Raw genomic sequence first — 22,172 nt, forward strand, 5'->3', positions numbered from 1 at the left:
GACTGAAGGAAGGTCCCTCTCCCTGTCCTGCTCCCGCTCCAGAGACCCCAGTGGCCTTGGAGCAAGGGCCCTTGGTCGAGGCAGGGGCGCCGACCACTCCTGCCCCGAGATCTTCCTCAGGGTCAAGCTTGGGCTCCTCCCACCCCCACCCCCCAGCTCTTCTCCCCTCTGCGCCTGCCACCCCCGGCTGAGCACGGGCGGGCCGCCCTGGGTGTCTAATCAGTGTGATCAGGGTGCTCCCGGCAGTTCCCAAAGCGGCACCTGCAGTTTGTGTTGTCAGCTGTCCCAGGCCGCCCAGAAGCAGTGGGAATCCTAGAACTGATGACTCCCCAGAGGATGGGAGGAACTGGGGGGGGGGGGGGAGATCAAAAGAGAAACAGGGAGGAGAGAGAAGGAAGCAGAGAGGAAGAGAGACAGACAGGCCGGGACAGAGAGAGCTTGCCTCTTGCCTTAAAGGTGACCTGCATGGGGCACAGGGCTGGACCTGGTCTCACGGGTCCTCTGGTGACACAGGGGGACGTGCAGCCCTGTTGTCTGGCAGGCACTACAGACGGGTCTCTTGGCATTTAGCTCCTGGGAGCAGGTTGTTTCCTCTTCACCACTCAGCACGTATGCCAGCATCTCCAAGGCTCCAGGGGGCTGCCGTGCTGCAAAGGCCCCCCCAAAGGTCCTCAGGCCCGTGCCCAGGGCAGCTCCTCCTGCCCACTCCCATCCCCCACACTGCAGGGCCCTGGGGGCTGCCTCCGAGAGCCCCGTGTGGCTGTGCCCTGGGAGGTGGGCGGGGCACATGCGCACGCCATACCGAGAGGCACTGTCTTGTGGCAGCCACAAGGGGCATTCCTACTTCTGTCACTCTCCAACCACCTGACCTTGGGCCAGAGACTAGACCTCAGAGACTCCGTTTCCACAGTTGGAAAACAAGGACAATGAGCATACCTGCCTCTTCGGGTTGGCGTGAGGCCTGACCAGAGATCGCCTAGCGTGTGGTTGAGCACAGACCGGGTGCTCAGTAAATGGCACGCGTGACGTTACCGTTGCTAACACTTTAAGAGGAGACTGGGCAGGTCCCCGATGCCGGGTTCTCTAGTCGCCTCCTTTGCAAAACACAAGCACGCGGGGTCTAGGTGACTGACCAGGGGTCCTCGGGGTTGGTGTGAAGAAGGAGGCATGACCCTAAAGCGTAGAAGAAAGGACCCTGTAGAGCAGTGGTTCTCAACCTTGGCTGCACATTAGAATCACCTGGGAATCTTTCTAAAATCCTGATTTCTGGGCCTCATCCTCCGGAAACTCTGTTACTCTTTGTTACTCATGTTGTGGCCCCACCCCATCACAAAGAAACAGAATTTCCGGAGGATGAGGCCCAGAAATCATGATTTTAAAAAGATTCCCAGGTGATTCTAATGTGCAGCCAAGGTTGAGAACCACTGCTGTAGAGTCACTGTGCCGGGCCAGCACAGCCAAGGGTTCGGTGAGCCTGAGGGGAGGTGGCAAAGAATTAAAGATAAAGAGAATAAGCTGGGTCTAGGGCAGTGATGGCGAACCTATGACACGCGTGTGAGGGGTAACACTTGAACTCATTTTTTTGGTTGATTTTTCTTTGTTAAATGGCATTTAAATATATAAAATAAATATCAAAAATTTAAGTCTTTGTTTTACTATGGTTGCAAATATCAACAAATTTCTATATGTGACACGGCACCAAAGTTAAGTTAGGGTTTTTCAAAATGCTGATACGCCGAGCTCAAAAGGTTCACCATCACTGGTCTAGGTGGATCTCCCGTGGCTGGCTAAGGCCACAGAGAGACACACAGACGCAAGCTGAGCCTTTATTTTATAGCCAGAGGTAAACAAGGTAGTGGTCACCATAGTTACAATGTTCTTGTGAGTTTCACTTGCACTTGCTGCACCTCCCACAGCCCATTAGCTTCCTAGGAAGGATCTAGGGAGCATCATAAGGTCAAGCCTAATTATGCTAAGAGGGCTGTGCTCTCTAAGCTGGGACTTGTTTGTGGCTTTGCCAACAGGTCAGCCCGAGGCTTAACCCTATAGCCGATCCCTATAGTAACGAGGTAAGTGGTCATCTCAGCAGAGTGAGGAAGAGTGACCACCCCTTCCCAGCATCCCCATGGACCATTCCCATCACTCACTAGTTCCCGATCCCTAAAATGTCCCCCACTGGTCACTTCTTTGGGATGAGGTGCAGTGGGGCCTTGACTTACGACTTTAATTAGTCCCGAGACTGAGCTCGTTAACTCAAATTCCTGTATCAACTCAATGCAAAAAATCAGCCGAGAGACAGCTGGTATCTCAAAAAACTAGTTAGTCAGGACACTCGTAAATCAAGACCCCACTGTACAGTCCCCGGACAAAGATTGAGTCCCTTTGGGGGACTTATTTCTTTGATCTAAGTATTGCCACCTCATCAAACACCTTGGGGGGGGGGGTGGTGAGTAAGATGGAGAGTTGAGTCTTCGATATCTGCTGAGAAGAGTGGGTCTGGGGGACTTGTTCATGAGCGGGTCTGCGGGGGGAGGTCTTAGCAAGCAAGGGGAGGGGTTAGCGTGGGACTGGGGCGGGAACATAACGGTGAAGGGATTTTGCAGGTGTAATTAGGGCCTCAATGAGCGGGTTGTGAGTTAAGGTGTGTGAGCCTACCTTAATGAGGTGAGAGCCCTGAAGAGGGACAGGGCCCTCCCTGCCCAGAGCAGCTCTCCCGCAGGTGGAGGGAGTCAGCGGCCACGTGGGGAGGCCACGTGGGGAGGCCACGTGGCAGGGAGCGGGCTCCTAGGCCTGAGAGCAGCCCCGCGGTCACAGGCAAGAAGATCAGCCCTCTCAGCGGCCTGAGCACTCAGAGGCGGCTTCTTCCATCCGACCCTCCCCAGGAGGCTGTGGCCGCTGACACCTGGGCTGCAGCCATGAGACCTAACCCCAGGGCCCCACCCCCCAGACTCCAGACCCAGGAGCTCTGACAGGGTAATGTGTGCTGTTCCAGTCACTGAGCCTGTGTGATCCTGACAGTGCAAAACTGGTGTAATGGAGGGAATGCGCCCTGGGCTGGAGGCGGGAGGCACTGGCGACAGGCGCCCGCTGTACACGTCAGCCCCTTCTCACTCCGCTGGGGCCAGCCCTGACCCCCCTGAAACCTCTCCCTAAAGCTGCTATGAGAAGGGCAGCATCCCTGGGTCACACTGCCTGGAGGCCTCACCCAGGCAGGACCAGCACCTTCCTCCCCTTGGTGCTCCTGGCAGTGGCGCCCAGCACCCTGGCTCTGGCCCTGCCGGCCTCCTGCCACCTTTAGGCAGCCCTGGGGCCAGCCCTGGGTGAGGAGGCCAGGTATCCCCGGAGTGTTGCCTCCGACTAGCGGGCACAGACTTGTGCTTGGTGCTGGCGCTGACTCTGAACCCTGACTTAATCAGCTAGAGCAATGGTTCTCAACCTTCCTAATGCTGCGACCCTTTAATACAGTTCCTCATGTTGTGGTGACCCCCAACCATAAAATTATTTTCGTTGCTACTTCATAACTGTAATTTTGCTACTGTCATGAGTCATAATGTAAATATCTGATATGCAGGATGTATTTTCATTGTTGAACATAATTAAAGCATAGTGATTAATCCCCAAAACAATATGTAATTATATATGTGTTTTCCAATGGTCTTAGGTGACCCCTGTGAAAGGGTCGTTTGACCCCCAAAGGGATCGCGACCCACAGGTTGAGAACCGCTGCCCTAGACACTCAGCTACAGAGAGCATTTTCACCTGGAAGACTGTGGACTCCCGTGGCCTCCCTCTCACGTGCCCTGACATGTGTCCTGCGATCTGGGAGCCGGCGCTGCCCTTGGCCTTCCAGGAGAGCTGCCCAACAGAGTCCGAGCTGAGAGGAGCATATGGGCTCCTGGCGCATCCCCCTCTCAGGGCGGTGAGGGTGGGCCATGCGGCTGGCTCGGCCGAGGGATACTGGCCAGCGAGAGGCTTGAGAAGCACTCGCACAGGGGCTTGCCCCTCAGAATGTTCCTCCCGGGAAGCCGGCCGCGCTGCTGAAGGAGCCAGTTAGGCCCCCGATGATGGAGGCCACGTGGAGAGAAGCCCTGGAGAGGGGGGTGGGGGCATTTTGGATGTTCCAGCCACGGACGGGCTCCCAGCTGAATGCAACCGTAAGAGCAACCTAAGCCACACACGGGGAGCAGAAGAACTGCCCACTGAGCCCAGCCACGCTCAGAATCATGATCAATGATAAAAGGCGGCTTGAAGCCACCACGTTTTGGAGCGGGTGGTTATGCAGTGCTGGGTAACTGAAAACCACCGACAGAACCTGGCGGGGGGGTGGGGGGCGCAGTTTCTGGGATCGTATAGCCAAGCTTTTTCATCCCGGGTCAGCCAGGCGTTTGCAAAGAGCACACACCAGCTGGCTCAGCTGAGAGATCGCAAACATATTCACTGGGGATACTGGGAGCCCTGCCACGCAGAATTAAATTAGAAGGAACCAGTGGCTGATGGGGAGGCGAGAGGAGCCTTTGGCTTGAGCAAGTCAGAGAGCCCTGGCTGGATGACAAGTTATGCAGAACAGCTTGGCTTTGCTGCAGAAAATGGAATTATGCTTCAATTCAAATTCCTTGCCACTTATAAATTACTTTTTATTTTATTACCCTGCAAGCCGCCACCCAGGCCGTCCTGGATGCTGTTTGGAGACGCCAATTGCTCTCCAGCGCTGTGAGGCTGCGACTCGTGCTATCCCCAGTGGCTGGGAGGAGAGGCTTTTTCTTTAGGAAAAAAAAAAAGGTTTGGGGACATGTCAGTGGTGATGTCTTAGAAGTAAAACACAGCAAGATGTCCTGGGTGGTGCGGCTCCGGGTCAGAGCACCAACCCACGCACTGAAGAGTCTTGGGCTTCAGAGTACATACATGGGTCCTAACCGGTTTGGCTCAATGGATAGAGCGTCGGCCTGCGGACTCAAGGGTTCGATTCCGGTCAAGGGCATGTACCTTGGCTGCAGGCACATCCCCAGTAGGGGGTGTGTAGGAGGCAGCTGATCGATGTTTCTCTCTCATTGATGTTTCTAACTCTCTATCCCTCTCCCTTCCTCTCTGTAAAAAATCAATAAAATATATTTTTTTAAAAAGAGTACATACATGGGTTGCAGGTTCAATCCCCAGCTCCAGTTGGGCAAGTACAAGAGGCAACCAATCGATGGGTCTTTCTCACGTCGATGTTTCTCTCTCCCTCTCTCTCTCTCTCTCTCTCTCTCTCTCTCACACACACACACACACACACACAATCAATGGAAAAAATACCCTCAGGTGAGGATTAACAACAACAACAAAACAGCAAGATCAATTGGAAGTTATAGCAGCAGCGGGAACAAGGAGAAGTAATGCGAAATGTTCTAGAACGGATGCTGTCCCAGCCTCCTTTCCATGCCTTCGCTCCAGAAGCATTGACTGAGCACCCGCAGTGCCTGCCTTCCAGGAACTCACTGTTCCAGGGGAGAGACCGACAGGTGAGTCAACCTTGCCGGCCTTCCACCGACCACACGGCCGGATGGCTGTGGTAGCAAGCGGCTCTAACCGCCCCCTCCCCTCAGAGTCCGCACACCTGTGTGGCTTCGGCAGCCCCTCCCCACCTGGGAAGTGGCCCTAAGAAACCCAAGAGCCGGCTGGTGTGTAATGGGTGGGTTTGTGCAAAGCACCACAGGCTCCCAAGTGAGAAGACAGTAACTTTACATCAAAGACCCATAAGTTGTGGATTCCTGGGTGAACGCACTATTGCTATTCTCCAGCAGGACTTTCTAGATCAGCTTCTGGGCAGACAACCCAGCGTGAGAGCCTTTTTTAGCGGGCGCCACTCGGGAGCAAAGCATCGCTGTCGTCTGGCAGGAGTGTCTGGCAGCAGCTCCCACTGCAGCAGGGCCTCCTCCATCGCACGCTGGGCTCAACCTCCCCGCCCAGCTCTCAGCTCTCCCCGGTGAGCCCAGGGCTGTGGTCGGCAAGCTCATCAGTCCACAGAGCCAAATATCAACAGCACAACGATTGAAATTTCTTTTGAGAGCCAAATTTTTTAAACTTAAACTATATAGGTAGGTACATTGTTATTAACTTAATTAGGGTACTCCTAAGCTGGCCTTTGCTAAAAACGTCCTCAATCGGATTGAGGTACGTTCGCTGAGGTCGACCCCATCCAACTCTCCCATCCACACTCGTCTTGTAGACTTGTTTCGTCTATCTCCTTTCTTTCAGCCTCTCTATCTGTCCAAACCGTCTCAGCATACCTTTCTCCGTCCTCAACACTACATCTTCTTTCACTCCACAACGCTCCCTAAAATTAACTTAATGAACTTAAAGTTTTAAGTCAACTTCGCACTGTACGTGTGCGCCCGCACGTGGTATTTTGTGGAAGAGCCACACTCAAGGGGCCAAAGAGCCGCATGTGGCTCTCGAGCCTCGGTTTGCCGACCACTGGCCCAGGGGCTCTGGGAAGCCCTCAGGGCAGAGGTCAAGCTGTGAGGTTAAAAGCAGAAGGACACCTGCACTGGCGCCTCCCAGCACCACTCACTCATGCTCCTCCCAGCTCCCTTCATCCTCCGGCTGCTCAGACCTGAGCCCCTGGGCTGCCCAGTCACCCGAGGCCCCTCCTGGCTCCCTCACAGGAAGGCCTTCTGCCGGCCACACCACGCCAGGTGCTGCTTTGGGTTCAACACAGCGACTCTCTCTCTACAAGGCCTAAGGGGTTCTGAGGGCTGGGTCGGAGGGACCATAAGATATGGTGGCTGGTTACGCCTTCCCCACTTGAAGAAAAGAAGGGAAATTGGGAAGGAAGGAGGGAGGGAAGGGAGAAAGGGGAAAGACTGCGAGCAAATAAACCCCACATTGTTACACGTCTATTCAGCCAGCTTAGTGTGAGGACACTGAGCAGCTCCAGGGTGATCCCCAGTGCGTGTTGGGGGGGGGGGGCGCGTCCAGGAGGCAGCCAGGTGGGGCCCGCCATTCCCTGGCCTAGGGCCGCACTGGCTGCTGCAAAGCCAGGGGCCTGCACACCCTTCCCGGGACCAGAAGCTCCGCCTCACGCTGTTTTGCACTTGATGAGTCAGACGAGTTAATGCTGTGGAAGGATCGGGCGGGCCTGGTGGCCTGGTTGCCCCTGACGGACACTTTCCCCGGAACATGGTGCACCGGGGGCCACTATGTCCTTCCCGGTGCGATTGATTGGTCTCTAACCAGACTTCCTCGGACGAAAGGGAGATGTTTCCTTTTCCCATTATGAAGGGAAGAACTACTCAGAGGAGGCGGGGAAAGGTACAGGAACGTTGTAAAAAGAGAGAAACTGCCTGTCGTTCCGCTGCTGAGACGAGTGACTTTCATAGTTTGGGGGACATTATGCCCCATTGGACACCTTTTACTTTTTTCCAATTTAAGAAGATAAATATTTAAATAAATAGGTGCTAAGCAACCTGGCAATTATCACGACACAGAAGCATCTCGGTAAAGAGCTGCCCTCCTAACCTCCCAGCAAGGTTTTCCCTAATAGCCACTCTCACCCTGTTACAGAGGGGGCGGGACTCTCTCACTCTCTCTTCTTATGCTCTTTTTTTAAAATATATTTGTATTGATTTCAGAGAGGAAGGGAGAGGAAGAGAGAGAGAGAAACATCAATGATGAGAAGGAATCATTGATCGGCTGACTCCTGCACAGCCTCTATTGGGGATGGAGCCCGCAACCTGGGCCTGTGCCCTTGAACGGAATCGAACCCAGGACCCTTCAGTCCACGGCATCGCTCTGTCCACCGGGCCAAATCGGCTGGGCTCTTCCTATGCTTCTAAATCAATTATTTATTATTTGAGCTCTCACCCATCACAGTCACAATCTCCCCTTTGAGAATTACAAACGTGTTCTCTAGCTTCTCCAGTGGCCACCCAGAGACCTTGTGCATACGCAGAAGTTTAACCCAGCAGCAGCGTGAAGACGGTACAAATTCTGTGTCCTCCAGATTCCTATGTCACAGCCCTAACGCCCCAGCACTCAGAAGGTGGCTGTTTTGGAGACGGGCATTTAAAGATGATTAAGTTCAAATGCGATCAGGCGGGTGGGCCGGATCCACTCTGACAGGGGACCTGACCAGAAGAGGAACTTTGGACACAGAGAGACGGCAGGATGCGCACAGAGGAGAGACCGTGCGAGAAGGTGGCCATCGGCCAGGCAAGGAGAGAGTCCTCAGGAGAAAGCAAACCCGCTGGCACCTTGGTCTTGGCCTTGTAGCTGCTGGAACTGAGAGAAAATAAATCACTGCTGTTTAAGCCACGCAGGCCACCGTGCTGTATTATGGCAGCCGAGCAGCCTGATGACTAGCTGTGCAGCCTCGGGCAGGTCGCCCCGTATCTCCGATCCCGGCTCCCCACCTGCAGCCTGGGCCGTCACAAAGCTGAGAGCCAATGTATGTGACCCGCAGTGACCCCGTGTGCAGGAGGTGGTTAGAGAAGGCACAGAGGGGCGGACTGGCATGCTTCCCTCTCAGGAAAGGGGGTTTGGTTATCTGCTACCACATAACAAGCCACCCCAAAACTCAGTGGTTTAAGGCATCAGTAAACATAATCGGCTCCTGCGGATGGTGGTTGACTGAGCAGTTCTGTTGGTGAGCCTGGGGGGCTGCGGCTGCTGCAGCCGGGCGGGGCGGGCGGCGGGGCTGGCTGAGGGCTCGGGCCCTCAGTCTCCATGTGGCCAGTGTGGGCTCTTTTCCTTGGCAGCTGGATCCCAAGTCCTGAGGGCGAGTGTACACGAGGAAATGGAGCTGCTGGGCCTCTCGGTCCTGGCACTGGCGGAGCGTCATGTCCCCTGCAGTCTGTGGGTGAAGCAGTCACAGGGCTTTTTCACGTAACATGATGCATCCAGATCCATCCGCATGGTCCCACATGGCAGTGTTTCATCTTTCCTTATGGTGAGTGGTATTCCATTGTGTGTATGTATATATATAGAGAGAGAGAGACACATGTGCACTAACATATATATGTATACTTACATATATGCATATACACCTGTGTGCCTATACATATATACCTATAGGCACATATACATATACACATGTGTACACACACACACATATATATATGCACATCTTCATCCAACCATCCAGGTTTAAGGGGAGGAGAAAGAAATCTCCTCTTGACAGGGAGCGTGACAACAATCCACTACAAAATGGGAGGGGTACTGTGAATATACACATATTTGTTTATATTTTTAACAATTGCCTGAAGACTAGTAAAAATTACCTATGTTCATGAAAGTTACCTACGCAGGGAGAGAGAGCAGGGTGGAGGAGATAGGGATGGAAGCCAGACTTCTCCAAATATATCTTGTTATGTAGTTTTGGCTTTGAATTCATAACACTTTTTAAATCAAAGAGGTAAAAAAAAAAGCGCAAGACAAAAATCAAAAACAAAAAGTCAGGCGTCTAGCTGCATGCTGCATTGGTGGCACAACAGCACAGAGAAAATGATTACTTCCAATGAACTTAAAAGACCGAATTTGATTACACTCTCCTGGTGGGATGTACTGTAAGGGCAAAACAGATCACAAAGAAATCTTACGCTGGATTCAGTAATCTTACTGTTAGCAGCAAGATGCACATAGCTACTTTGAAACTATTATAGTTAAACTGTCAAACGGAGAAAATAAGTCATTGTGTTGAAGTCTTTAAAAATCAAGCTTTTCAGGAAAGAGAAAAGAAATGAAAGTATAAATACAACCATGTTAAGTAAAAACCCTATAATCTTACATTTGAATTGAAAGTATCGGTAGAACTCAAGTTGGTGTTTTGTTTTTTTTTTCCTTTTTAGAAGCCGGAGGATTCATTCACTTTCCTGGTATATGTGTTATGCTCCCGTGAAAAGTTTAATTTTAAACAATTTCCTGAGCTCTGAGGACTGGAAAGTGAGCTGTGGAAGTGATGACAACCCAGGAGCATAAGCACTCTGACACCAGGGCGGCCTCTAATACCATTTCCTCCCAACGCCAGGCTCCTTGGAGGAATGACCGGCTCTAGGTTGAGAGCAGGAGATGCCTAAGGGGAGGGTGGGTACCTTGTTACCGAAAACAAGGTCATGTCAAAGGGCGGAGGAGCCAGGCCCAGGTGTACCCTCCAACCTTAGAACGCGATAGCCTGACCAACACAGAGGAAGGACTGCAGTAGATCCTGGAGACCACACACATAAAGTCTGCAGGAGCTGAGAACACAGGCCCAGCTCAGCTGCCGGGCCCAGTAAGAGCCCGTCAAGCAGGCGGATCCCAGGAAACTGAAGATAATGTGGCTGCCAATGGGTGGTAGGTGATCCGGGTGCGGGGTGGCGTTGGTAGCTGAGGGCACACTCAGGCATCCCCGAGGACGGAGCTGGCCTCAAGGTCAAGGACACGCCAGGGGCTGGAAGAGCCTGGCCGGCTTCCTTCCCAGGAACGCCAGGCAGCAGGTCCGCACACAATGTCGTCACCAGCTCAGGTTAGAGGGGCCCCGAGCTCAGGCACAGAGGGTGGGTCCCAGACCCTGCATTTGGGCTGGAGGGTCCTGCTGCACTGGGGCCCTGAGGGGGGGCTAAGCCGTGGACACCCCCACCCAGGACGTGGCCGACCAAGCCCAGAGGGCAGGTGGGCAGGAGCCAGGAAGGGGACTGAGCAACCCCAGGTGTGGGAGGAAGCACTAAGCTCATTCCTGGGGCTGACATACAGGAAAAGAAGGGAAGAGCGAGCCGGCCATCTTCAAATGCTACTCCCTCCAGGGTCCCTGTGGTGTGAGGCCCTGCTCCGCCTCCGCCTGCTGTTCTGCCATCTGCGTGCCGGGCTGACCGCCCCCTCGGCTGAGTTGACCATTTTGTCCCCTGAGCGTCAGGCGTCACAGCCTGGGGCGTGAGCGACAGCCCACTGAGCATCACATCCTGGTCTCCCTGCGCCCACGCCTGACTCACGCCCCGGCCGCCTGCACTGGCCGCTCACACCCCCGGCCGCCTGCACGGGCCGCTCACACCCCCGGCCGCCTGCACGGGCCGCTCACACCCCCGGCCGCCTGCACGGGCCGCTCACACCCCCGGCCGCCTGCACCGGCCGCTCACAGCCCCGGCCGCCTGCACGGGCCGCTCACAGCCCCGGCCGCCTGCACCGGCCGCTCACAGCCCCGGCCGCCTGCACCGGCCGCTCACACCCCCGGCCGCTCACACCCCCGGCCGCCTGCACGGGCCGCTCACAGCCCCGGCCGCCTGCACCGGCCGCTCACACCCCCGGCCGCCTGCACCGGCCGCTCACACCCCCGGCCGCCTGCACGGGCCGCTCACAGCCCCGGCCGCCTGCACGGGCCGCTCACACCCCCGGCCGCCTGCACCGGCCGCTCACAGCCCCGGCCGCCTGCACCGGCCGCTCACAGCCCCGGCCGCCTGCACCGGCCGCTCACACCCCCGGCCGCTCACACCCCCGGCCGCTCACACCCCCGGCCGCTCACACCCCCGGCCGCCTGCACCGGCCGCTCACACCCCCGGCCGCCTGCACGGGCCGCTCACAGCCCCGGCCGCCTGCACGGGCCGCTCACACCCCCGGCCGCCTGCACCGGCCGCTCACAGCCCCGGCCGCCTGCACCGGCCGCTCACACCCCCGGCCGCTCACACCCCCGGCCGCTCACAGCCCCGGCCGCCTGCACTGGCCGCTCACACCCCCGGCCGCCTGCACCGGCCGCTCACAGCCCCGGCCGCCTGCACGGGCCGCTCACACCCCCAGCCGCCTGCACGGGCCGCTCACGCCCCCGGCCGCCTGCACGGGCCGCTCACGCCCCCGGCCGCCTGCACGGGCCGCTCACGCCCCCGGCCGCCTGCACGGGCCGCTCACAGCCCCGGCCGCCTGCACGGGCCAGCAAGCTCCTCCTCTTGGGGACAGCGCCACTCGCTCAGGCACCTCTGCAACCTGCTTGGGATTGTTCTTAGAGAAGCCTGGGCATCCCTGAGCCACGGAGGCGCTCTGATCCGTCCACAGCTGCCCATGAGAGACCCAGGGCTCCCCGAGGAGGTCTGGGGGCGGGGGGGGGGGGGGGGGGCGTGGGGGGCGTGGCATCTTCAGTGACAGGCCGAGGAAAGGCATGAGTTGGCAAAGGCCTTTGGCCTTCACATTCAGCCCTTTTGTTGTTCTGATAAGAAGGGACTGAAGCCTCACCACGATTTGTTGGGCAATTTGCAGACAAATGAGGGACAGACTCCAGGGCACCCGCTAACGGCTCTCTGTGGAGGGCGAGCTTCTGTTTTGCATTAACGGGGGCTGATGAATGTCTGAGGAGAGGCGTTCGGACTTCCGTGCGGGTGGAAGGGTCAGCCAGCAGGCAGCTGCGGTGCCAGCCAGGCCTTTGGCCTACGACGGCACTCATACGCCTTCAGGCACGGGCGCCTCCACCAGGGCCGGGCCTTAGCTCAGCGGCCCCTGAGGACTAATACACAGAAAGCCAAGCCCTCGCCGCCTGGAGCTGCACACCCAGTGCCACCTCTGTGCACGCGCTGGGCCAGGCCCCTCCCTGCTGCCGGAGGCTGGCAGTCCTGGCAGACGCTCAGGGAAGTCGCCCTTGGCCCACCATGCCCCGACCCCAGCCAGAATCACTGCCCCTGCGAGTCTCCCCCCTCGCCCCGCCTCCCCTGAGCAGCACCCCTGCTGGGAGCCCCCTCTGCCCTAAGGCCTGCAGTGCCAGGGTCACCTGGCAGGCCTCCCTGTGGGTCGTGGCGGGACACACGTGAGCTCAGAATGTCAGCCCAGGGCCAAAGGTTCAGAGTTGGTGGTTCAGACAGAGAACAGCAAACACCACACACGGAATTGGCACAAAGGAAACTGCTCCCTCTCGAAGGCGCCAGCCCACGGCTCCACTTGTCCTTTCCGGGAACCACAGATGTCTGTGACAGCTGAGATCTGTCTTCCAGAAACAGGAACCAGGAGGTATTTCTGGCCCAATTAAGCGCTCCTGCCTGACACGTGGCAATGCAGCCGCACCTCCTCGCATCCCTAACCTGAGAAACATGGGCTCTGGCCTCGGGGCGGGGCCTCCTTCCTGCAGGTGCCCCCACCAAGGCCACAGGTACGGGTGTGGCCAGGAGGGGGTGTATCTAAAACAGTGGTTCTCAACCTTCCTAATGCCGCGACCCTTTAATGCAGTTCCTCATGTTGTGGTGAGGAATTTCATTGTTACAAGTTGAATATAATTAAAGCATAGTGTTTGAGCACAAAAACAATATGTAATTATATATGTGTTTTCCGATGGTCTGAGGCGGCCCCTGTGAAAGGGTCATTCGACCCCCAAAGGGTCGCGACCCACAGGTTGAGAACCGCTGCTCTAAAACGATGTGGTCAAGAGCGCTGTGTTTTAACCTGGACCACCTCCCCGAGAAAGGTTGTTTCCCCAGGTAGGGATTTTCCCTGGAGTTAGGAGTTAACAGGACTAAGGATGGGAATGAATCAGTCAGACCCCCTAGTGTTACAGAAATACCATGTCCTACTTATGAAGAACTTGGACTAAGACTGTTGGCAATAAATTTGGGACTTGTTGGGCCCACATCCCCAGGGGTCTGCCCACCAGAGAAAGCACCAAAGCCTATAACCCTGGAGACCCACCGACACAGGGCAGTCCCAGGGAAGGCAAGCAGCGAGGCTGGGAGGACATAACCTTAACTGGGTAGGATAATCTCCTTCAGTCACTTCCTCGTAGCTTATCAGTAGAGCAGTGACCTTGGAATAGCCCTCATAATGGAACACAGAGATTCACCTAGACAGGATTAAACTCAACAGAACTAGATTAACAAACGCCCTAACCTTTGGAATAGAATGGATAGGATTAAAATCAACTGGTATAAATACAGATGTAATAGGACAATAGACACAGAACCTGGCTGGAGAACCTGGCTAGGCTGCTGATCAACTGAACACTGTCTCCGTGTCATTCCTTCATTCTTCACGGACTCCGTCCACACCTTTGGGAACCCCTGGACCTGCTGGGGCTGGACCCCAACAATTGGCGCCCGAACAGGGTTCCCCTAGATGGCAGAAGAGTTGGCTGACAAGAAGGACCGTGATGTGTCACCTTCCAAGGAGGAAAGGAAGGGATCTCGGTCACCTGACAGAGACCGGGACCGGAAACCTTCCCCTTCTAAAGACAGAAAGCAGCATTGTTCAAGGGATAGGCGTCGAGGGGGCAGCCAGTCTGGCTACCGTTTCCAGTCCAAGTCTACGGAAAGAACAACGGCACCGAGAGCGAGATAAGGAGCGGGATCGGAATAAGAAGGACCGAGGCCGGGCTAAGTGTGGGCACAGACGGGACAAGGACCGGAAACATCCCGTTTATCTCCTGGACGAGGAAAAGATTTTAAATCTCGGAAAGACAGAGACTCTAAGAAGGATGACGAGGATGAACATGGTGATAAGAAGCCTAAGGCCCAGCCATTACCCCTAGAGGAGCTTCTGGCCAAGAAAAAGGCTAAGGAAGAAGCTGAGGCTACGCCCATGTTCCCGTCCAAAGCAGAGGCGGAAGCCCTGAAGCGACGGCGGCAGGAGGTGGAAGAGCGGAAGAAGATGCTTGAAGAAGAGAGGAAGGAAAGGAAGCAGTTTCGAGACTTGGGCAGGAAAATGTTAGAAGACCCTCAGGAGCGAGCACGACGGGAGCGCAGGGAGAGGATGGAACTGGGGACCAATGGAAAGGAGGATGAGGAAGGGCCGCAGAAGATCCGGGAGAAGGATAAGAGCAAGGAACTGCAGGCCATTAAGGAGCATTACCTGGGTGGCATTAAGAAGCGGTGCCGAACGAGGCATCTCAATGACCGCAAGTTTGTCTTTGAGTGGGAGGCATCTGAGGACACACCTACCGACTACAACCCACTGTACAGAGAACGGCACCAGGTGCAGTTGTCGGGGCGAGGCTTCATTGCAGGCATCAACCTAAAGCAGCAGAAACGAGAACAATCACGTTTCTATGGAGGCCTAATGGAGAAGAGGAGGACACTGGAAGAAAAGGAGCAGGAGGAGGCAAGACTCCGCAAACTTCGTAAGAAGGGAGCCAAGCAGCGCTGGGATGATTGTTGTTGGTCCCAGAAGAAGTTAGATGAGATGACGGACAGGGACTGGTGGATCTTCCATGAGGACTACAGCATTACCACCAAAGGTGGCAAGATCCCTAATCCCATCCGATCATGGAAAGACTCTTCTCTGCCCGCACACATCTTGGAGGTCATTGATAAGTGTGGCTACAAGGAACCAACACCTATCCAGCGTCAAGCGATTCCCATTGGGCTACAGAATCGTGACATCGTTGGTGAGGCTGAGGCTGGCAGCGGCAAGACAGCAGCCTTCCTTATTCCGTTGCTGGTCTGGATCACTACTCTTCCCAAAACTGACAGGATCGAAGAGTCAGACCAGGGCCCTTATGCTATCAGCCTGGCCCCCACCCGTGAGTTGGCTCAGCAGATTGAGGAAGAAACCATGAAGTTTGGGAAGCCACTGGGCATCCGCACTGTGGCTGTCATTGGCGGCATCTCCAGAGAAGACCAGGGCTTCAGGCTGCGCATGGGTTGTGAGATTGTGATTGCTACCCCAGGACGTCTGATTGATGTGCTGGAAAACCACTACCTGGTGCTGAGCCACTGTACCTACGTGGTCCTGGATGAGGCAGATAGGATGATTCACATGGGTTTTGAGCCAGACGTCCAGAAGATCCTGGAGCACATGCCTGTCACCAATCAGAAGCCGGACACGGGTGAGGCTGAGGACCCTGAGAAGGTGTTGGCCAACGCTGAGTCAGGAAAATGTAAGTACTGCCAAACGGTCATGTTCACGGCCACCATGCCCCCAGCCGTGGAGCGTCTGGCCCGGAGCTATCTTCGGTGACCTGCCGTGGTGTACATCGGCTCTGCAGGCAAGCCCTAGGAACGCGTGGAACAGAAGGTCTTCCTCATGTCAGAGTCAGAGAAGAGGAAAAAGCTGCTGGCAGTCTTGGAGCAAGGCTTTGACCCACCCGTCATCATTTTCGTCAACCAGAAGAAGGGCTGTGATGCTTTGGCCAAATCCCTGGAGAAGATGGGGCACGGTGCGTGTACATTGCATGGTGGGAAGGCCAGGGGCAGCGGGAATCTGCACTGTCTACCAGGGGTGGGCAAACTTTTTGACTCGAGGGCCACAATGGGTTCTTAAACTGGACCGGAGGGCCGGAACAAAAGCATGGATGGAGTGTTTGTGTGAACTAATATAAATTCAAAGTAAACATCATTACATAAAAGGGTACGGTCTTTTTTTTTTTTTTTTAGTTTTATTCATTTCAAACGGGCCGGATCCGGCCCACGGGCCGTAGTTTGCCCAAGGCTGGTCTAACCTCAAGGCTGGGGCCAAGGACATTTTGGTGGCTACAGATGTGGCAGGTCGTGGTAGCGATATCCAAGATGTGTCTATGGTGGTCAACTATGATATGGCCAAAAACATTGAAGATTATGTCCACCGCATTGGCCGCACGGGACGAGCTGGCAAGAGTGGTGTGGCCATCACCTTCCTCACCAAAGAGGACTCTGCTGTGTTCTATGAGCTGAAGCAAGCCATCCTGGGGAGCCCGGTGTCTTCGTGCCCCCCAGAGCTAGCCAACCACCCAGATGCCCAGCACAAACCAGGCACCATCCTCACCAAGAAGCGCCGGGAAGAGACCATCTATGCCTGACACAGCACCCTTCCCACCGGCTTCAAGGCAGGCTCTGAAGCCTGTTCTTCAGGGCCCGCACATCTCCCTTTCCAGGTCCTCACTCTTACGGGGGCTTGGGAAACACTCAGACTGCTTGGCTAGGCCCTCAGGTGTGAAGGCCTGAGCGCGGGCTGCAGAGGAGGGGAGCTGCTGCAGGAATCGGGGAGAACAAATGACCACAGGTTTGGGCCCAGCTCTGCCCCTCTGGCGGACTCGGGGATTGCCAGTGTCAGGGGCAGCCAATGGCTTTGCCTCCCAGGCTGCTGAGAGGGTTTCTTCGCACAGACTTGACTGCATAAGCTGCAGCAACAGTGTTGCCCTCCATGACCCAGGGGATCGGCACTGTGAGGATTATGAACCTTGGACTCTTATTGTCATTTTGGTAGCATTTGCCCTTTTGGATTATAAAACAAGGTGAGAGCCTTGTCTAGAGCTGTGCACGGCCCCTGTGCCAAGGGGTGCTGTGCACCTCAGGCATCTCTGACCCCGGGAAGTTTTTTAGATGTGGGTCAGGGCGAGCCGGCAGTGTCCATCTTGAAGTCACTGAGTAAAATTTCTGTTTTCTATTCTCTGAATAAAATAAAATAAAACGATGTGGTCAACGTGGGGCATCAGCCTCCGGCAATGCACCGGACGATTGTTTTACAAATGACCGGTATCTCAGAGCTGGGAGAACGCTCTGCGGCTCCTGGTGGCCATCTCCGGCGGAGGACGCAATGCCGCCAGCAGTGGGTTTCTGACTCGCAGGCTGGCAGGGTGAGACCAGTGATGGCGAACCTTTTGAGCTCGGCGTGCCGGCATTTTGAAAACCCCTAACTTAACTCTGGTGCCGTGTCACATATAGAAATTTTTTGAAATTTGCAACCGTAGTAAAACAAAGACTTATATTTTTTATATTTATTTTATATATTTAAATGCCATTTAACAAAGAAAAATCAACCAAAAAAATGAGTCCACGTGTCACCTCTGACACGCGTGTCGTAGGTTCGCCATCACTGGTTAGTCTGTTCTGGCAGGAGACCGGAGCTGAGCCTGATCTCTGACCGAGCACTAGAGAGGGAGGTGGCTGGAAAGACAGACTGGATTAAGTGCACACGTTCGAAAAGCTCTCACGTAAAACATATCAGCTCTGACGTACCTGGCCGTTCGAAAGGCCCGGCTGGGTGCAGTGAGAAAGAAATGGAAGCAAACAGTTCCAGCCTGCTTCCCTGGCTGGGCCCCGCCCGCCCTGATGGGGGTGGGGGGTGGCCTGTCCTGGGCCTGTGGGTCCCCAGGTCTCTGCTTAGGGAACCCTGCTGTTCCACCCGCAGCCTCCGCTGTGAAGAGCCCCTCCCTGAGGACTGACGGCCTTGGAGGGGGTCCGAGCCCCTTGCCATTATGTGGGCGCTGGCTGTGATGGGCATGGGCACTCCCCCTCCAGGCCTCTCTGTGGGAATATAAGACAAGGACCCTGACATTTAGGGGTGTCTCCATGCAGGATAGGTGAGGGGCTGGGCGGTGGGGACAGAGCAGGGGGCGATCGGCCCTTGTTCGTCTCCGTAAGGGCCGCGTGGCGCTTAGTACAGAGTTTGTGGTGTTCATTTCTGAAACGCGTGTCCAGCGGTGTGGGCACCTGGTAGGATGCCAGGAGCTGTGGCTGGGTGTGGGCGTGGTCAGGTTGAGGGGGACATAGCCAGCTTGCACCCTCGGAGCCAGATTAATGACATAACGTTGGTTACCACTGATTAAACACCTACCTAGGCCGGGTGCCCTGCAGACATTTAACATAGAAACCCCTATGGGTCCCCGGCGAGAGAAGTGCTATTGGCCCCGTGTTTCAGATGCCGAACCAAGGCGCAGAAGGGTTAAGCAACTTTCCCAAGGTCACACAGCCTGCCACATAGGCAGTGGTGAAATCAGGACAGCCTGACCTCAGAGCCTCTGACTGCTGCCTTGTGCCCCTCCTCTTGCAAAGAGCAAACGGGGGTAGGGGATAGGACCCAGAGCCTGGGGGCAGCAGCCTGCTCCCTGGGAGGCCCCGGGACTCCAGGGGAGCCCTCAGGCAAGGGGCTGCGCTCACAGAGGAGGCCGGTCATGGAGCCTGTCTTTCTATCCAACAGTCATTCAGCAGAACCAGCCAGATTCCCCGCCAGCTGGTGGCACCGCAGCTGAACCTGTTGATACCAGTGGTGGTGGTGGCTGGTTGAGATGCGTCCACACAAGTTGGCAAAGAGCTGTGGTCCTGACATCTCCCTCCCAAGCCCCTCGCCCTGACCGCGCAGGAGCCCCACACTCAAGGGTTAACGCCTGGCCCTGCACGGGGCCTCCTGGATGGTGGTCCAGGAGTGGCTGGCGTGTGGTCAGTGCTGGTCCCTTTTTTCGTTATTTTGGAATTCTCCTCTGGGCCCCGCCCTCTGGGGCACTGCCATCTAAAAGGGCCTCCCCAGCCATCCTGAGCTGGGATGAGGCGGCCCCCCCTGCCCCGACCCAGCTGCGTCTGGGGCTCAGCCTCGCAGCACGGAGGGTGTGGCGCTCAAGGCCGGTGGCAGCCAGGTCTTGTCAGAGGCCACATAACCAGCTGGGCAACACCCAAGCTGCCTGAGCCAACTGTGGGGCCCTGGTGAGCCAGGCTGGAAGGATGGTCCAGGGGAGGGTCCCTGGCGGCCTGTAGGGACCAAAAGCGCAGGAAGTCAAAGTCTGTGGGGTGGGACAAGGCCCGGGAGGGAAATAAACCTCAAAGACAGAGCAGAAAGCACAAGAGCGATGTGCTTGGAGGCTTGGAAGGTGAGCATTGATTCCAGTCTAAAGACGGGTGTTTCGAGACAGCACGGCCATGGCACACTCAGCCCCAAGGCGCCTCATGTGCCGTGCCAGCTCAGCCAGGTTCAGTGAGCCTGGGGGGCGGGGCAGGGCAGTGAAGGATGGAGAAAAGAGACAAGAGAAAAAGCTGGGTCTGGATGGGACACTGTTTCCAAATGGAGAGACAGCACCATGGACGACAAGCCGTGTCTTTATTTTATAGCAGATTCCACAAGGCAAAGTAAGGGCGTGGTCAAGATGTTTACAACATTCTCTTCGGTTTAGAACAGCCATGGGCAAACTACGGCCCGCGGGCCGGATTCGGCCCGTTTGAAATGAATAAAACTAAAAAACAAAACAAAACCGTACCCTTTTATGTCATGATGTTTACTTTGAATTTATATTAGTTCACACAAACACTCCATCCATGCTTTTGTTCCGGCCCTCCGGTCCAGTTTAAGAACCCATTGTGGCCCTCGAGTCAAAAAGTTTGCCCACCCCTGGTCTGGAATCTACTCAATTACACACACTTGAACCCACATCACTCAGGCACGTGGGGCCACGTGTTCGGACCATAGGTTCAAGCTCACAACTATAGCTGTTGGCTATAATTGTGCTGGGAGGGCTCTGCCTCCAAGCTGGGACTTGCACGTGGCCATGAGAGGACCGTGCCCTCTCGTTAGTCCGAGGCTTGAACCTGTCCAAACACTGTAGCCGCTCTCCACAGACAGGAGGTTATATGGGTGCCTGGGGCCAGGTCCACACTGGGCTGGTTGTGACCTGCAGCCTCTGAGCCTGGGGCGGGGGGAGGGGGGGGCCTGGACGCCCACAAAGCCATGAGGAAGGTAGCAGTGACTAGGAACGGACAGCATGCTATCAGCCAGGACAGCACTGGTCCTCCCTCCTGCCCCAAACCCCACTTCCACTGAGTGTGTCCCCTCCGCACATTCTGACTTAAAGCGCCATGCGGTTGTCTCTGAGCCTGAGCACATAAAAATGACAAAGCTTTGTCGATGCCACTCTGCTCCGTGCTGCCCCGGGCCTGCTGCCAGCCTCCTATTGCGTTAGCTGCAGCTCAATGGATTTTTTATTACAGTTGGAATTAGATAACTGGAAGATGGATTCAGTGGGCTGAGGGAAAACAGAAGTTTAATCAAAGGAAATAACAGAGTCGATCTGGTTCTAGACTGCAGGATGTGCCGGCGCGCCCAGCAGGGCCTGCTGACGACATTGCTCTCATCCTCTGTCCCTGAGCCTTCCTCCCCCAGGTCTGCCCACAGGAGCTTCAGAGGTGACTCACCCGCAGGTGGAGGGGCAGTGGGCCGTCCAGGCTCTCAGAGCCACCGGACTCGGTCCATGGGGGTGGGGGGGAGGTCAAACCCAGGGTCTCCAGCCTCCTCATCAAATAGCTGCTGAAGGGGCTGGTCCTTTCATCTCTCTTGCCCTGAGGTCCTGGGGCAGCTGACAAAATGATTGTAAATTAAGTGTTGGGGGCCTGTAGGCTTGGGTGTGGCCAGAACTTGTGTGGCAACAGGACAGGGTCGGTGACCGTGGTTCTCAACCTTCCTAATGCCGCGACCCTTTAATACAGTTCCTCATGTGACCCCCAATGTCACTGTTACAAATGAACATAATGAAAGCATAGTGATTAATCACAAAAACAATATGTCATTATAGATGTGTTTTCCGATGGTCTTAGGCGACCCCTGTGAAAGGGTCGTCCGACCCCCAAAGGGGTCGCGACCCACAGGTTGAGAACCGCTGGTCTGTGAGGAGGGGAGATAAAGTGTGAGACCTTGGGGCGCAGCTGGGCGTGGCCTGTCGTTTGAGTCATTCCTTAGTGGTCGGTTTTAGCCTGTGTGAGGGGACTCGGGGAGGCACCCCCACGGGGAGGGGGCAGAGGCAGGCAGGGGCTCCCAGGGGCAGCGTTGCTCAGTCCCAGGGCTGTGGCGTCTGCCGGGAGCCAGGAAGGCCCGAATCCCAGGGCTCCCCAGCCCGGGCCACGGCCGTGAGGGGACTGGGCCCCCAGGACAAGGTGCAGCTCAGGTCCCCATCAGGTGTCACCCGGGAGAGGCTCAGCCTCCAGGAGCCCTGGTTTCCTGTCTGCAAAATGGGGCTAAAAATCCCACCCCACAAGGCTGCTCTGCGGACTCGATGGACTTCGCAAGGGGTGGCCGCCTTCAAGGTGTGCCTTCGCCGGCTGGCTTTGGTGCCGTCGCTCTCTTCAGCTGCATCTGTCCCCATGTCCGCGTCTCTGCGACGACATCTGCCTCCATGCGTCTGTGTCTGTGTCTATTTCTGCATCTGGATCGGGAACTCTTTGCCTTCAGATCTGCCTCCCTACCTGCATCTGCCTCAGAGCCTGAGCGCTGAGCTCTGGCCACTCTGAGGTGACCCCAGGCAGTGGCTGGGGGGGTCTGGGTGCGGGACTAGGGCACATATTAGCAGGACCGGCAGGCCCAGGCCTTCTGGGTGATGCAGACACTTCAGCCCAGCTCGCAGATGCCCCAGATCCAATTAGCTTGGCAGACAGGAGAGCTCAGAACAGCCTCGCATATTAAATCCTGTGACTGGCTCCAAAGACACCCCCCGCCCCCGCCCCCGCCCCAGGCTGTGTGCTGGGGAGAACAGACACAGGGCACCTGCTTAGCTGCTTCTGTCAGGCCAGGGTTTTGGGGTGAGCCAT

At 56.0% G+C, this 22,172-nt stretch overlaps 1 protein-coding gene across 1 annotated transcript; it reads left to right on the plus strand.

Annotated features, from left to right (window-relative positions):
* The first annotated feature begins 14,031 nt into the window (after positions 1 to 14,031).
* Positions 14,032 to 16,687, plus strand: LOC118678873 (probable ATP-dependent RNA helicase DDX23). Its single transcript, XM_036354993.1, is given in 4 exon segments — positions 14,032 to 14,225; positions 14,227 to 14,321; positions 14,324 to 16,120; positions 16,341 to 16,687. Coding segments are annotated over 4 exon segments (2,433 nt in total).
* Positions 16,688 to 22,172: the final 5,485 nt, after the last annotated feature.

This window comes from Myotis myotis, unplaced genomic scaffold, assembly GCF_014108235.1.
Source record: "Myotis myotis isolate mMyoMyo1 unplaced genomic scaffold, mMyoMyo1.p scaffold_m19_p_21, whole genome shotgun sequence".
Classification (NCBI taxonomy): Eukaryota; Metazoa; Chordata; class Mammalia; order Chiroptera; family Vespertilionidae; genus Myotis; species Myotis myotis.